The sequence below is a fragment of the Callorhinus ursinus genome, unplaced genomic scaffold (genome assembly GCF_003265705.2).
Source record: "Callorhinus ursinus isolate GAN/ISIS: 27379988/994484 unplaced genomic scaffold, GSC_fseal_2.0 scaffold9, whole genome shotgun sequence".
Taxonomy (NCBI): Eukaryota; Metazoa; Chordata; class Mammalia; order Carnivora; family Otariidae; genus Callorhinus; species Callorhinus ursinus.
The window spans coordinates 61,119,677-61,135,656 of NW_027397071.1; the positions used below are offsets into that span (position 1 = coordinate 61,119,677).

Sequence of the window (15,980 nt, forward strand, 5' to 3'; positions counted from 1 at the left end):
ATAAAATGATAAAAATATGTAAAAAAAAAAAAAGGATTTCTCAGATTAGAGAGGAACTCTGATTCATCCAGCTTGAATCAGCTGCTTAAGAACATAGCTGCCGACATTGCCATCATAGTGGAGTAAGGATCGGGAAACCATTTTGAGAAGCAGACATAGGAAAGGGCAAAGAAAATTATTTTCTGGATTCTTCAGTGTTCCAGGCTCCCCTAGAAGAGCAAAATTATATTGTTTACCAAAATCATGACAAAATAAAATTTGAATGATAGGAAATTTATGTATTTAAAATTCAGAAAAGCTGATGGAAATATTCTGCCCAGCCCTACCCATATTGAAATAAAATTGAAAATGTCAGAAGTATAAGGAAATGCTGTGAGTGTTTTATTCAAAAGTCTATTTGTGCTGAAGATTTCTTAAAGTATTTCTCTTGTATGCTGAAATACATTCATATTATTTATTATGTCCTTTGATGAGATACAAGGAGTTGAGCTTAATGTTCATGATGTCACTCTACTGCTTCCTGTAATTTTGTTTCTAGAAATAAGAATTGGCAAGGGAAGTAGGACCACTCTATGGTAACGAACAACTAATATTAGTATGGACATGTTAAGAACCTCAGAAGCTGGTAATTCCTTTTTAACTTTCCATGACTTCAGTATATACAATGTTTCAAAAGAAAAAAAGTCATTCAATATTATGTTGAAGGTTTTGTATTTCAACCTCTGTATTTCTTCGTGAAAATATTTCCTTAATGCTGTCATCTTTCTGATCATCATAAAGTGTCATATTCAGTACATTTTCAGTACAATCTTCTAATGAAATTGTTGACAGGTATGAAAATACTTTTTCCATTAGAGGTTCCCTGAGAAAAGGAACTGGAGAGTTCTTTTTTGCTAGAGTATCATCAGAAAACCAGTCATCAGCTGCTTCTATACTTTGGCTGTAATAAGAATCAGATGGTAGTGTTGATAAGCTTAAGGTAACACTGCTGGGATGTGTTGCCGAGCTAGTCTCTGAGGGGTCACAAATGACCTTTTTTGTTGCAAGGCAGAATTCATCTTTAGAGTGATCTTTTATTACTGTAAAAGAAAATTAGATTTACTATGAATATTACATATTCATTAGCCAAATCTTACTTATAAGGACAATATTTCTTTTTCAAATTCAGAATCTTTTTAGGGTTAAAATGGACAGGAGGATGCAATAGTGAAAATTCTGAGTTGCTATCATCATCTGTGCAATGTTAAATATGTAACTGGGGATTAACAATTTCACAATAATGAAGAATAGAAAAGGCTATTCTAAATAAAATCAATCTGCTTTAATAGGAGAAGATTTTAAATAGGCTAGAAGGCTCAGTTCTGGAATGTCCCTTAATATCAGAAAACACAGTTTCTTAAATATTTATAGATAAGTATTGCCTGATTTTTAAAAAATAAATTAAAAAATACATGCCTCTGTAAGCAGGCAGATTACAAAATGTTTGGTCCACAGTGGGAAGGGCCTATGGGTTGGCTTTACACCAATTAAAGTAACAAATATTCCTAGAGTGTCTTACAATATGCAAAGCAGTTTGATATATTTCCATATCTCATTTATCCTGTCAATAATTTTTCAAGGAAGTTATTATTAGAACCACTTCATAAAGGAGAAGACTGAGATTTAGAGATGGATGACTCACCACAAATCAGATACACAACAGACTTCACCTAGACTTCTAGTACTCTAAGATTCATGCTTCTCCCATTATTACATTATTTATGCTGCACAGTTGATATTTAAAAATGTTAAGTTTTAGAAAACATCACACTATATAGTATCCTAAGTACCTTTTATAATATTTTACATATTGACTTTTGAAATTAATGTACAATATTATTTTTAAAGCTGTTTTAAATACCTTATTACATTTTATATATCCAACATTTCTTATATTATGTAGGAGGGTAATGTTTTGAGGTACTAAGACATCACATGCAATATCTAAAGGATTATAAAATACCCATGTCTTTTGACCCTCTAGGATTACCATATGGCATTGACTATGATACTTCCTCTGTTTTTGTTTTTGTTTTATTTTTAAGAGATGGGGAGAGAGAGAGGGAGGGGATGAGTGGAGGGAGAAAGAGAGAATTTAAACACGCTACATGCCCAGCGTGGAGCCCTACGCCAGGCTTGATCTCACAACCCTGAGATCATGACATGAGCTGAAATCAAGAATTGGATGCTCGACCCACTGAACTACCAAGGTGCCCCTGACTGTGATACTTTTGGGTATAAATAAGGAACAAAAATGTAAATTTCACATTTTACCTTAAGATGCGACATTGCAAGTTTTGTTTTTTAAGAAATATATGCCCACGCACATACTAACACATTAATGTTTCCCTTGAATTTCCATCATATTAAAACAATATTTAGATAGCATTTAGGTAGGCCTCTTGGTTCTTTAAGATGCAAATTGCTTTAAGTTGATCATGATTTCTTCTAATAAATTGTTGAGAAAAATTACCTTTTATATGTGCTGTTTCCTTTTTTCTTTGCTCCTCCTACATAAAAAAAGTTATTTGTATTTAATAAACTGAATGGTTTCTATGTAATTTGTTTAATATATTTAACGTATATTTATATAAGAAATATATATTTTAACTACATAATAAGTTTTTGATGGAATTTTTTTCCCACGATGAGTTTATTTCACCAAAATATACTGACAGAAAAGAAAAGTGTTTAGGTATCATCTGGAAAGAATGTGAATTGGTTCAAGAAGGCAGTCTCAGGATAGGGAATGAAAGGGTGAAATAGAGTTCATCAGGATTATTTCTCCCCCTCCTCACTAACTCAGAGTCACTTGGTTAGAACTAGAGAGGCCTAAAAAAATAGTTAGAATTCCTAGACTTACTCATTTCATTAACCAACAACAACAAAAAAGTGAATTCTGGCTGAAGACTTTTATAAAAATGTGCTATTCTTTTGAAGCAAATAAAACAGTTGCTCAAACAATATATTCCATATGTGTTCTGGGAAGTGTCGTGGTGTAGTAGTTTTCAAACTCCAGGGCATCAGAATCACCTGATGTGCTTATTAAAATGCTTATACTTGGTAATATCAGACCCTACTAAAAGAGATTCTCTGGGAGGGGTTTGGGAATATCCATTGTAACACACTCTGCAAGTGGTTCTGATTCAGGTTTTCCTTAGACCACTAGATAAACAGTGGGCTACTGCATAGGGTGTTTTGGATGGAGTGGGCAAAGATGAGGTTGGAAAGAAAATAACATTGTCTTCTTTTGTTTTAGGAGAACAGTGTTAGTACTCCATGCTGATCTGCATTGTCCTATCCCCCCAAATAGTTTGCTTAAGACATACATATATATAGGGTATGTATGTGTGTGTGCATGTGTGTGTGTGTATATATATTATGTATATAATATATATATTTCATATATGTCTTATATGTATATAGGATAACACATAAGTACTTTTTTCACAATCAACTTTACTTATTTGTCACTTTTACCTTTTATAATATAAATGCTAGTATAGGCTCCTGACTTACCTTGCCTGGACTTAGGACCAATTCAATTTGTGACGCCTATAGAAATTATATTAGAATGCTGCCCCTCAGACTTTTATGTGCCTATATTTTACCTGGGGAATTTGTTCAAATGCAGATTATAACCCAGTAGGTCTGGAGTGGGGTCTGAGATTGTGCATTTCTAACAGATGCACCCAGGTAATGATGATATTGCTGGTCTGGGGACCAGGGAATAAGGCCCTAGACTGAAATTCCACCCAAATTTAAGGGATTAGCAAAATGAACATTCTTACATATTGCTACTTATAAATAGGTAGACTTTTTCCGGAGGGCCATATAACAAATCTACTTCTAGAAATGTATTATGCCAAGTTAATAATTTTGGGTTTATGTAAATATTCAGTTACCAGAATGTTCTTTACAACATTGTTAAGCATTTTTAAAGTCTGCAACTTAAAATTCTAAAAGAAATACTTAAATGTACTATGATACATAGATAGTAATACAATCAATATTCTTCCAACTATTAAAAATGATGCTATAATTTCAGAAGTAAGGGCTCAAAAAAATGACAGGGACATATAAAAAAGGACAGGGAAACATCCTTGAAGGGGTTCCTACTGGTTAAATTTGGGAAAATTTGAGCATCAAAATAAGTATAGTAATGGATTATTAACTGCTGAATAACACAGAAACCCATGAGTCTACACAAATAAAGACAGAGAGCTTTTTTCTTATAGTAGAAAGCCAAATGGAAGATGGAAGTAGTAGAATTAGAAAAACATTATTTTGCTACAGTTCTGTAAAGATTAGTTCAGGCAAGAATAAATTATATAGCTGGTAAGTAGAGTTTGATGAAGAAAGATATTTTCATGGTTACTTGGTTCAAAGTGTCATCACACAGATTATTTAATTGCTAGGGTAAAAACAGGAATAATACAATGGGTGAAGAATAGACATCATGTGTGATCAACTAAAATCATTAGTGAAAAGCAGATGAACATTGTATGTCTTCAGATGTGATAAAATGAATCTGATCACAAGGAAAGTCAAAATGAGTCTATGATCTATAAAGTAACTGTATTCTTCAAAAATATCAATATCATGGATGAGGACAAAAGGACATTTTAAAATATTTTAAACTGAAAAATGATGAAAACAAAACATAAAAATTTGTGGGATGCAGCAAAAGCAATGCTTAGAGGAAAATTTAAATATTAGATGTTTATATTATAAAAGAAAAAAGTCTAAGAATAATAAAATTGAATATTTCTAGCAAGACTGATTTAGGATATAATCAGGAATGAAATGAGGGCCATCACTAAAGATTCTACAGATATTAGAAGGATAATAAGTGGATACTATTAAAAACTTTATGCCAATAAACTTAACAACTTAGATTAAATGGACAAATTCATTGAAAAACATAAATTTCTAAAACATACAAAATAAAACATTTAAATAGCCCCATATCTATTAAAGGTCCTATATTTATAGTCAAAAACTTTCTCTGGAAGAAAACTCTAGACCTAGATGAACTCATTGCTAAATTCTAGGAAAACCTTCGAGAAAGCAGTATTGCCAATTACACACAAACATTTTTCAAAAAGTAGAGGAGCAGGAAACATTTCATAGTTATTTTGTGACAAAAATAACTGTGATTTTAAAATCTAACAAAAAAGAGAGGCGTCTGGGTGGCTCAGTCTGTTAAGCGTTTGCCTTTAGCTCAGGTCATGGTCCCAGGGTCCTGGGATTGAGCCCAGCATCAGGCTCCCTGCTCAGCAGGGAGTCTGCTTCTCCCTCTGTTCTTCCCCCTGCTCCTGTTCTCTCTCTCTCAAATAAATAAATAAATTCTTTAAAATAAATAAATAAATAAATTCTTTAAAAAATCTAACAAAGACATTATAAGATAAGAAAATTATAGAATAATGTCCCTCATGAACATAGATGCAAAAGTGACTTAAAATATATCAGTAAGTCAAATCCAATGGGGTTTATTCCAGGAATACAGGGTTCGTTTAACATTTGAAATTCAATGTAATTCACACTAACAAAAGAGAAAATCCATGTGAACAATGTCAAAAGATGCAGAAAAACCATTTGGCAAAATTCAGCAAACTTCATGACTAAAAAAACAGTAACAACAAACTCTCATTAGACTAAGAATAGAAATGAATTTCCTTGACCTGACAATATGCATCTACAAAAATTCCATAGTTAACCTTCTACTTACTGGTGAAGAGTTGAATGTATTCTCTCTGAGATCAGGGATATAAAAAGGATAACTGTTCTCGACACTTCTATTCATCATTATACATGAGGCCTTACCCAGTAAAACAAGATGAAAAAATAAAAGCATAAAGATTAGAAAGTAAGTAAAATTGATGTTTTTCAAAGATGATATGATTGTGTTGAAGAAAACCCTATGGAGTCCACAAAAAAAAACTGCTAAAAGTAATAAGTAAATTTATTTATAAAGGTCACAGAACACAGATCAATATAAATATCAATTGTAGTAAAGATGGCAATTCACTCCAATCTTATCTATAAACTAAATGTAATTCCCATCACAATCTCAAAAAGACTTTTTGTAGCTAGAGATTAATTTATCTTAAAACTTACATGAACAGGCAAAAAAACAATAAAAGCTAAAAAAATTGACAAAGAAATGAAATTGGAGGAAACATAGTGCTCAATTTTATGACCTACTATGTAGCTAGAGTGTGGTATTGGTAGAAATAGACACACAGGTCAGCAGTACAGACAGAGGATCCAGAAATAGACCCACACATATTTTTCCAACAGATTTTTGACAAAAGTTGCAAAAGCAATTCAATGTAAAAAGGATAGCCTTTTCAATAGTGTTGGAACAATTAGACATCAGGAGTCCCCAAAATGAATTTTGACTTACACCTCATACCTTATTAAAAAAATTAACTAAAGGTGGAGCAAAGATAGAAATATAAAATGTAAAACTTAATAGCAAAAACAATCATGAAAAAAAAGTTGGAGAATTTCCTGAAATTAAAACTTACTTCAAAGCTACAATAGTTAAGAAGATGTGGTACTGATATAAGGATAGATATATAGATCAATGGAATAGAACTGACATTCCAGAAATAAAAGTTCACATTCATAGTCAATTGATTTTTGACAAGTGTTCCAAGACAATCATTGCGGAAAGGTCTCAACAAACGGTGTTGAGACAACCAGATATGTACATGCAAATGAATGAAGTTGGGCCCATACCTCACACCATATCAAAATCTAACTCAAAATAGATTAAACATTTAAATGTAAGAGCTAAAACTATTAAAACTCTTAGAAGAAAATATAGACATAAATCTTTACACCTTAGATTAGAGAAAGGTTTTAGATATGACACTGAAGATTTTAATCTTGATGAAGTCCCAATAGTTCATTTTTGCTTTGGTTTCCCTTGCCTCCAAAGACATGTCTAGTAAGAAGTTGCTATGGCCAACGTGAAAGAGGTTGCTGCCTGTGATCTCCTTTAGGATTTTGATGGTTTCCTGTCTCACATTTAGGTCTTTCAACCATTTTGAATTTATTTTTGTGTATGGTGTAAGAAAGTGGTCCAGTTTCATTCTTTTGTGTGTTGCTGTCCAGTTTTCCCAACACCATTTGTTGAAGGGACTATCTTCTTTCCGTTGTATATTCTTTCCTGCTTTGTCAAAAATTAGTGGACCATATAGTTGTGGATCCATTCTGGGTTTTCTCTTCTGTTCCGTTGATCTACATGTCTGCTTTTGTGCCAGTACCATATTGTTTTGATTACTACAGCTTTGTAGAATATCTTGATATTTGGGATTGTGATACCTCCATTTTTGTTCTTCTTTATCAAGATTGCCTTGGCTATTTGAGGTCTTTTAATTTTAGGATTATTTGCAAAACATAAAATTTGATCTGTTCATACATTGGAATACTATAAAAAAGTCTATAATGAACTATGGGTATATGCACCAACCTGGATGAATCTCAGAAACATAATGTTGCACAAAAAGGTAAGAGTATATTAGACATGGAGTCTAAAAACATGTAAAATTTAATAATACATTGTTCAAGACCCTATAGTATTTGTGGTAAAACCATAAAGAAAAGCAAAGAAATGGTTAACTGCAATTACAGAATAATGGGTCCTTCAGTGAAGGGTGGGGGTACAGACTGTAAGAGATAAATGAAGACTCAGGACATCTCAAAGGTACTGGTAATATTCTATTTCTTATTCTGGGTGGTGGGTATAAATAATTATACTTATTAGTCTTTAAATTGTTTGTGGGTACTCTTCTGTTTGTATGCTGTATTTCACAATAAACGCTTTTTTAGAAATGAAGCTGTAGTTCTAAATATTAAGCCATATCTTTTGTTATAATTTTCATCCTCCTGCCTGTCTCTGGGAGGTGAGGAAGAAGCTACTACACAGGCAGAAATTGAGATGAAAAAAAGAGGGGCAATATGAAAAAGAATCCTTTTGTACTGAAACTGACTGTGGCTGAAGTCGGCACTACCTTATTCTTTTCATACCATGTTTTCATACTATCTTTTTTTCTGAATTAGGTTCCTATCACTATCAAGAATTCTGGCTAATATTTTATATTTACTTGTGTATTATTTATCTCTCCCATTAGACTATAAATCTCATGGGAATAGGGACTCTTGTCTTCCTTGTTCACTACCAAATTTCCAGTTGCCTAGAACAGTGCCTGGCATATAAGCCTTTATTAGGTATTTGCTGAATGAACAATAAACAGTTAAACAGTACTACTATATATGTACTTCTTCCATGATAGTACTCATGACATTTTTGTAATTATCTGTCTGTATCTATCATTAGGTATGAAGACATCATTATACTACAGTACCTAGCAAAATGCCTAGCATGTGTTGGATACTCAGTAAATTCAATTAATACTAAATGCATACATAGAAACATTTTTCTCCGCAATGCAATCTCAATTTCAAACAACCCTTCATTTCAAAGAACTATTAATCTTTAGAATTGATTTGATCATTAAACCCACCTGCTTAGAACCCCCAAGTAATCATAATGGTAAACTTGTATGGTGCTCACTATGTGGCCAGGCACGATTCTGAGTGTTTTTTACATACTAATTCATTTACTTCCCATAACAGTTCTATGGCAATAAAATCATCCTCATTTTGCAGATGAGGAAAAAGACACACAGAAGTTAAGTAATTTGCCTAAGATTATACAGCGAGTAGTGGTAGAGCCAGGATTCTAACTTGCATCAACGGGCTCCACAGTCTATGCTCTTGACCCTAATCCCATAATGCCTCCAGTGGATCTGTAAAGCCTATGGAGTAAAATCCAAAATCCTTAGGCTGTAAACGAGGTTTCTCACAACCTCATCTTCAGGATCTTTCCCCACCACTTCCCTCTATGAACCCTAGGCCCCAAACACTGTAACAATTTTACTGAATATGTTACTTACTTTCATAGCTGCAAGCCTTTGAACATAGAATGAATGTCCTTTGTTCTCTTTCCTCCTGGCACACTTACATTCCTTTCTCAAAATCCAGCTAAAACTTTCTTCTCTGTGAAGCCTTCCTCAATTTATGCTCCCTTGTCTGCACTTCTTCAATTTTGTGGCTCTTACCACATTATGCTGTAATTTTTAGCTTATCTGTTTTTCTTCTCTACTAACTTTGGGCTCATCTAGGTCTGAACTCATATCTTATTTGTTTATGTAGCCTCAGTGTCAAACCTAGTGTTGTCATATTTAAGGCACTTGAAAAATACTTGTTCAACAAATGAACACTGAGTTCAACTTGAGTTCAATTTTATTCAATATGTATAATGAAACTTTGATATCCTATCAATTTGTTGCTATTCATTTATTAATGCTATAATAATAATGATGCTATAAACCACTAATGTTTGTTTTGTTTAGTTATATCATAGTTTTACATTTCTACTGGTATCTCCCCCTTGTTTTACTTTGTCCATATAACACTGTTTTGACACCACATAACAGAAAGTTAATTATGTTTCTTCTTTTCCCACTTGTACTACACTAGCATATTTTACCAACCTTAACTGGGGGTTCCCAGAGCTTAGAATATAATGAAGTCTTAATAAATCCTTGTTAAGTTGTACTTAATTTCAATTAGTTGGTTTTGTTAGATTATTTGGTTATCTGAGTATCCTCTTATTTCCAAATCACTTTCCTCTGATGGGTCTGGCAATTTTGCTTTGTTTTTCTTATGTCATTTATTTTCATCCCTGTAATAATCCCAATCTGAGGAGCATAGGGTTTTTTTTTTATAATTTTTATTGTTATGTTAATCATCATTAGTTTTTGATGTAGTGTTCCATGATTCATTGTTTGTGCATAACACCCAGTGCTCCACGCAGAATGTGCCCTCTTTAATACCCACCACCAGGCTAACCCATCCCCCCACCCCCCTCCCCTCTAGAACCCTCAGTTTGTTTTTCAGAGTCCATCATCTCTAATGGTCCATCTCCCCCTCTGACTTACTCCCCTTCATTCTTCCCCTCCTGCTATCTTCTTCTTCTCTTTTTTTCTTAACATATATTCCATTATTTGTTTCAGAAATACAGATCCGTGATTCATCAGTCTTGTACAATTCCCAGTGCTCACCATAGCACATACCCTCCCCAATGTCTATCACCCAGCCACCCAATCCCTCCCACCCCCCACCACTCCAGCAACCCTCAGTTTGTTTCCTGAGATTAAGAATTCCTCATATCAGTGAGGTAATATGATACATGTCTTTCTCTGATTGACTTATTTCACTCAGCATAACACCTTCCAGTTCCATCCACGTCGTTGCAAATGGCAAGATCTCATTCCTTTTGATGGCTGCATAATATTCCATTGTGTATATATACCATATCTTCTTTATCCATTCATCTGTCGATGGACATCTTGGCTCTTTCCACAGTTTGGCTATTGTGGACATTGGCTGCTATAAACATTGGGGTGCACGTACCCCTTCGGATCCCTACATTTGTATCTTTGTGGTAAATACCCAAGTGGTGCAATTGCTGGATCGTATGGTAGCTCTATTTTCAACTGTTTGAGGAACCTCCATACTGGTTTCCAGAGTGGTTGCACCAGCTTGCATTCCCACCAACAGTGTAGGAGGGTTCCCTTTTCTCCGCATCCCCACCAACATCTTTCGTTTCCTGACTTGTTAATTTTAGCCATTCTGACTGGTGTGAGGTGGTATCTCATGGAGGTTTTGATTTGGATTTCCCTGATGCCGAGCGATGTTCAGCACTTTTTCATGTGTCTGTTGGCCATTTGGATGTCTTCTTTGGAAAAATGTCTGTTCATGTCTTCTGCCCATTTCTTGATTGGATTATTTCTTCTTTGGGTGTTGAGTTTGATAAGTTCTTTATAGATTTTGGATGCTAGCCCTTTATCTGATATGTCATTTGCAAATATTTTCTCCCATTTTGTCGGTTGTCTTTTGGTTTTACTGACTGTTTCTTTTGCTGTGCAAAAGCTTTTTATCTTGATGAAATCCCAATAGTTCATTTTTGCCCTTGCTTCCCTTGCCTTTGGCGATGTTTCTAGGAAGAAGTTGCTTAAGCTAGAGATATAGAGAAGCAACTACAAAAGCAGACATTTTCTTTTAGTTTTTCAGTTTCCTATAATATAAAAACTAACTAGTTTGGGTAATTTAAATTTAGCTCCATGTTACTATCTCTCAAATTTAAAAATAACAGTGGATACTCTGTCTTTCAAATTTAAAGACAACAATGTTCATGACATGGTATCAAATAAATTATTTGAAAATATTTCTATAAAATATCATACACTACCTGTGATTGGAATCCTCCAGTATGAAAATTTCGAGAAATAAAGACACACTGAGAATGAGATTTAATCTTTCCCTTTAATGATCTTTGCCTGCATCTCTCATCAGTTGCTTTAAATTTGGAATTTTGAAATATTTCTCTGAAAAATATTTTATAAAGAATTATTATCAAACATGAGTTCCATTATAAATCATTTAAATTATTATTTCTAATAGTTGTACATAAAGGTTTAAAATCAGAATTACTATATATTTATTTTTAAAACACCAATCAACATATATATTCACTTCTTATATGTTACTGATTTCACTACACCTATTTTATTCATAAAATGTAAATTAAGCTACTTCTTATGCAGTCATTCCAAACTTAACTATTTATTTTATTTTTTTCAAGGAATTATGGCCTTTCTTTTTTTTAATTTTATTTTATTATGTTAGTCACCATAAACACTGTTTAAAAAATAATGCTGATTGCCATTTCTTCTTACAGAAGTACTAGAAAATTTCTAAATTAATTCAAGAGACTGTATTGCATTACTTAACGAGGTACAATTAGGATTCACTCATTCACTGAATTCAGTTCACTTAACAGATATTTATTCGGTACTATGTGTCAGGCATTATGCTGCGTGTTGTATATATAATGGCAAGGGAAAAAAGCACAGCCACTACCCTCATAGAATTGTTATTGCTCTCGTGGAGGTTAAACACTATTAGGGAAGACAGACATTACTAAAATGCTGACAAGAAAATGAAAAATTACAACTTTGGAAAGTGTTATCAAGGAAAGGTACCTGGTGGACTATGGGAGTATGCAACAAAGGGAATTAATCTGGTTAGAGAGGTTAGGGAAGGCTTTTCTGAGGACGGGATGATTGAATTGGGCATTTGAAGAAATAGTAAGTTATTAGGTAGAGTATTGTGGAGGAAGGGAGATGAAGAAGAAAGAATATTCCAGTCAGAAAGAATATCAAGTATAAAGACCTAGAGGCCAGATTAGGACAGTGTAGCAGAAGCAGTGAAAGCAAGAGAGAAGTGGGAGAAGAAATGGGCAGACCATGTAAGGCCTTAAAAGTCATGCCACTTGTCTTTATCCTAAAAGCAATGGGAAGTCCTTTATAATATAGTGGTGAATGGGATGGAATGGTCCGGTAACTTGATTAGATGTGTATTTGGAAAATGTCTGGCTGAAGTGTGAAGAGATTTAATGAGGATGATAGTACAGGTAGAGTGTCAGTTATAACTTGTACTGCAGTAATCTATGTGAAGGATAATGATAAATAAGATGGTGGCAGTGGTAACTGAAAGAAAAGGATAGATTTGAGTGATTTATGAGGTAAATAAATAGAACTTGGTGATGGTTCAAATTTGAGGGAAGCGTGAAAGAGAGAGGAAGATATCAAGCATGTCTTCAATTTTTAGAGAGAAAAAAAACCCTCCCTTGACCTCACATTCTCCTCCAGCTACTTCCCCATTTGTCAACTCCCCTTCACCAAAAACAAAACAAAACAATACAAAACAAAAAACCCAACTTCCTTAAAGAGAGGTCTATACTTGATTCAATTCTCTTACCTCCTGTGTTTTATTCAAATGTGAGCTTCTGAACCCATCACTCCACCAAAACTGTTAAAGGTCATCAATAACTTCCATGTTGCCAAATCCAAAAATTATTTCTCCTTCCTCATCTTTCTCAATTTCTTAAGCACTTTCAATATCATCTCCTCCTTCTTGAAACATTTTCTAATTTTTTCCCTTCTATTTCTTTTTAAAATTTTAAATTCCAGTATAGTTAACATACAATGTCATCTTAGTTTCAGGTGTAAATATAGTGATTCAACAAGTCCATACATCACTCAGTGCTCATCATGACAAGTGCACTCCTTAATCCCCATCATCTATTTCACCCATCATCCCCTTCACCTCCCTTCTATAACCATCAGTTTGTTCTCTATAGTTAAGAGTCTGCTTCTTGGTTTCCCTCTCTCTCTCTTTGCTTTGCTCTTTGTTTTGTTCCTTAAAATCCACATATTAGTGAAATCATATGGTATTTATCTTTCTCAGACTTATTTTGCTTAACATTATACTCTCTAGCTCCATTTATGCAAATGGCAATATTTTATTATTTTTTATGGCCAAATAATATTCCATTGTCTATTATACCACATCTTCTTTATCCATTCATCATTCGATGGACACTTGGGCTGCTCCCATAGTTTGGCTACTGTAAATAATGCTGCAATAAACAGAGGGGTACATGTATCCCTCTGAATTCATGTTTTTGGATTATTTTTGGGTAAATACCCAGTAGTGCAATTACTGGATCATAGGGTAGCTCTATTTATAATTTCTTGAGGAACCTCCATAGTGTCTTCCAAAGTGGCTGCACCAGTTTGCATTCCCACCAACAGTGCAAGACAGTTCCTTTTTCAGCACATCCTCTCCAACACTTGTTTCTTGTGTTTTTTATTTTAGTCATCCTGACAGGTGAGAGATAATATCACATTGTAGTTTTGATTTGTATTTTCCTGATGATCAGTGGTGCTGAGCATCTTTTCATGTGTCTATTGGCATCTGGATGTCTTCTTTGAAGAAATGTCTGTTCATGTCTTCTGCCCATTTTTAAACAGGACTATTTGTTTTGTGGGTGTTGAGTTGTATAAATTCTTTATATATTTTGGATACTACCCCCTTATCAGATGTCATTTGCAAATATCTTCTCCTGTTCCATAGGTTGCCATTTAGTTTTGTTGATTATTTCCTTTGTTATGCAGAAGCTTTTTATGTTGATGTAGTCCCAATAGCTTATTTTTTCTTTTATTTCCCTTGCCTCAGGAGACATATCTAGAAAACTGTTGCTAGAGCCAATGTCAGAGAAATTACTGCCTGTGCTCTCTTCAAGTGGTCCAGTTTCATTCTTTTGCATGTGCCTGTCCAGTTTTCCCAACATCATTCGTTGAAGAGACTTTTTCCCATTGGATATTCTTTCCTGTTTTATTGAAGATTAATTGACCACAAAATTGTGGGTTTATTTCTGTGTTTCCTATTCTGTTCCATTAATCTATGTGTCTATTTTTGTGCCAGTACCATACTGTTTTGATTACTGCCACTTTGTAATATAATTTAAAGTCTGGAATTGTGATACCTCCAGTTTTATTTTTCTTTTTCAAAATTGCTTTGACTATTCAGGGTCTTTTGTGATTTTTTGTTCTAGTTCTGTGAAAAAATGTTGTTTTGATAGGAATTGCATTAAATCTGTAAATTGCTTTGGGTAGTATGGACATTTTAACAATAATTGTTCTAAGGGGTGCCTGGGTGGCTCAGTTGGTTAAGCAACTGCCTTCAGCTTGGGTCATGATCCTGGAGTCCCAGGATCGAGTCCCGCATTGGGCTCCCTGCTCAGCAGGGAGTCTGCTTCTCCCTCTGACCCTGCCCCCTCTCATGCTCTCTCTAGCTCATTCTCTCTCTCAAATAAATACATAAAATCTTAAAAAAAAACAATAATTGTTCTAAGCAATGAGCATGGAATGTTTTTCCATTTCTTTGTCTCTTTAATTTCTTCCGTCAATGTTTTATAGTTTTCAGAGTATGGGTTTTTCACCTCTTTGTTTATTCCTAGGTATCCTGTTGTTTTGGATGTGATTGTAAATGGGATTATTTTCTTAATTTCTCTTTCTGCTGCTTCATTATTAGTGTATTAAAATGCAACAGATTTCTACATATTGATTTTGTATCCTGTGACTTTACTAAATTCATTTATCAGTTCTAGTAGTTTTTTGGTAGAGTTTTTAGGGTTTTCTATATATAGTGTCATCATCTGCAAATAATGAGAGTTTTACTTCTTCCTTACCAATTTATATGTCTTTTATTTCTTTTTGTTGTCTAATTGCTTTGGCTAGGACTTCTGGTACTATGTTGAATAAAAGTGGTAAGAGTGGACATCCTTGTCTTGTTCCTGACCTTAGGAGGAGAGCTCTGTTTTTCCCCATTGAGAATGATAACAGCTGTGGATTTTTCATGTCTGGCTTTATTATGTTGAGGTATGTTCCCGCTAAACCTACTTTTTTAAGGGTTTTTATCATGAATGGATGTTGTACTTTGTCAAATGCTTTTTCTGCATCTATTGAGATGATCAAAGTTTTTACTTTCTTTTATTGATGAGAAGTATCACACTGATTATTTTGTGAATATTGAACCACCCTTGTATCCCAGGAATAAATCCCACTTGGTCATGGTGAATGACTTTTTTAATGTATTGGTGAATTCTATTTGCTAGTATTTTGTTGAGATTTTTGCATCTATGTTCATCAGAGATATTGGCCTATAGTTCTCCTTTTTGTGGTATATTTATCTGGTTTTGATATCAGGATAATGCTGGCCCCATAGAATGAATTTGAAAGTTTTCCTTCTTCTATTTTTTAGAATACTTTGAGTAGAATAGGTATTAACTCTTCTTTAAATGTTTGGTAGCATTCACCCGTGAAGGCGTCCGGCCCTGGATTATTGTTTGTTTGGTGTTTTTTGATTACAGATTCAATCACCTCGCTGGTAATAGATCTATTCAAATTTTCTGTTTCTTCCTGTTTCAGTTTTGGTAGGTTATATTTCTCTGAATT

General features: G+C 33.9%; 1 protein-coding gene across 3 annotated transcripts in view; it reads right to left on the minus strand.

Moving 5' to 3' along the window:
• Positions 1 to 257: 257 nt before the first annotated feature.
• CUNH1orf185 (chromosome unknown C1orf185 homolog) overlaps positions 258 to 15,980 on the minus strand; it is a 38,357-nt gene continuing 22,634 nt past the window's right edge. For 2 of the 3 annotated variants that reach the window (XM_025871876.2, XM_073896773.1), the window contains exons 3-6: positions 11,369 to 11,504; positions 5,771 to 5,860; positions 2,513 to 2,549; positions 258 to 1,079 (exon numbers count right to left, since the gene is read on the minus strand). In XM_025871876.2, coding sequence (XP_025727661.1) covers positions 685 to 1,079; positions 2,513 to 2,549; positions 5,771 to 5,860; positions 11,369 to 11,504 — 658 coding nt within the window. In that variant the 3' untranslated portion in view covers positions 258 to 684. The remainder of the gene's footprint in view (positions 1,080 to 2,512; positions 2,550 to 5,770; positions 5,861 to 11,368; positions 11,505 to 15,980) is intronic. The other variant, XM_025871878.2, reaches the window with a different exon arrangement.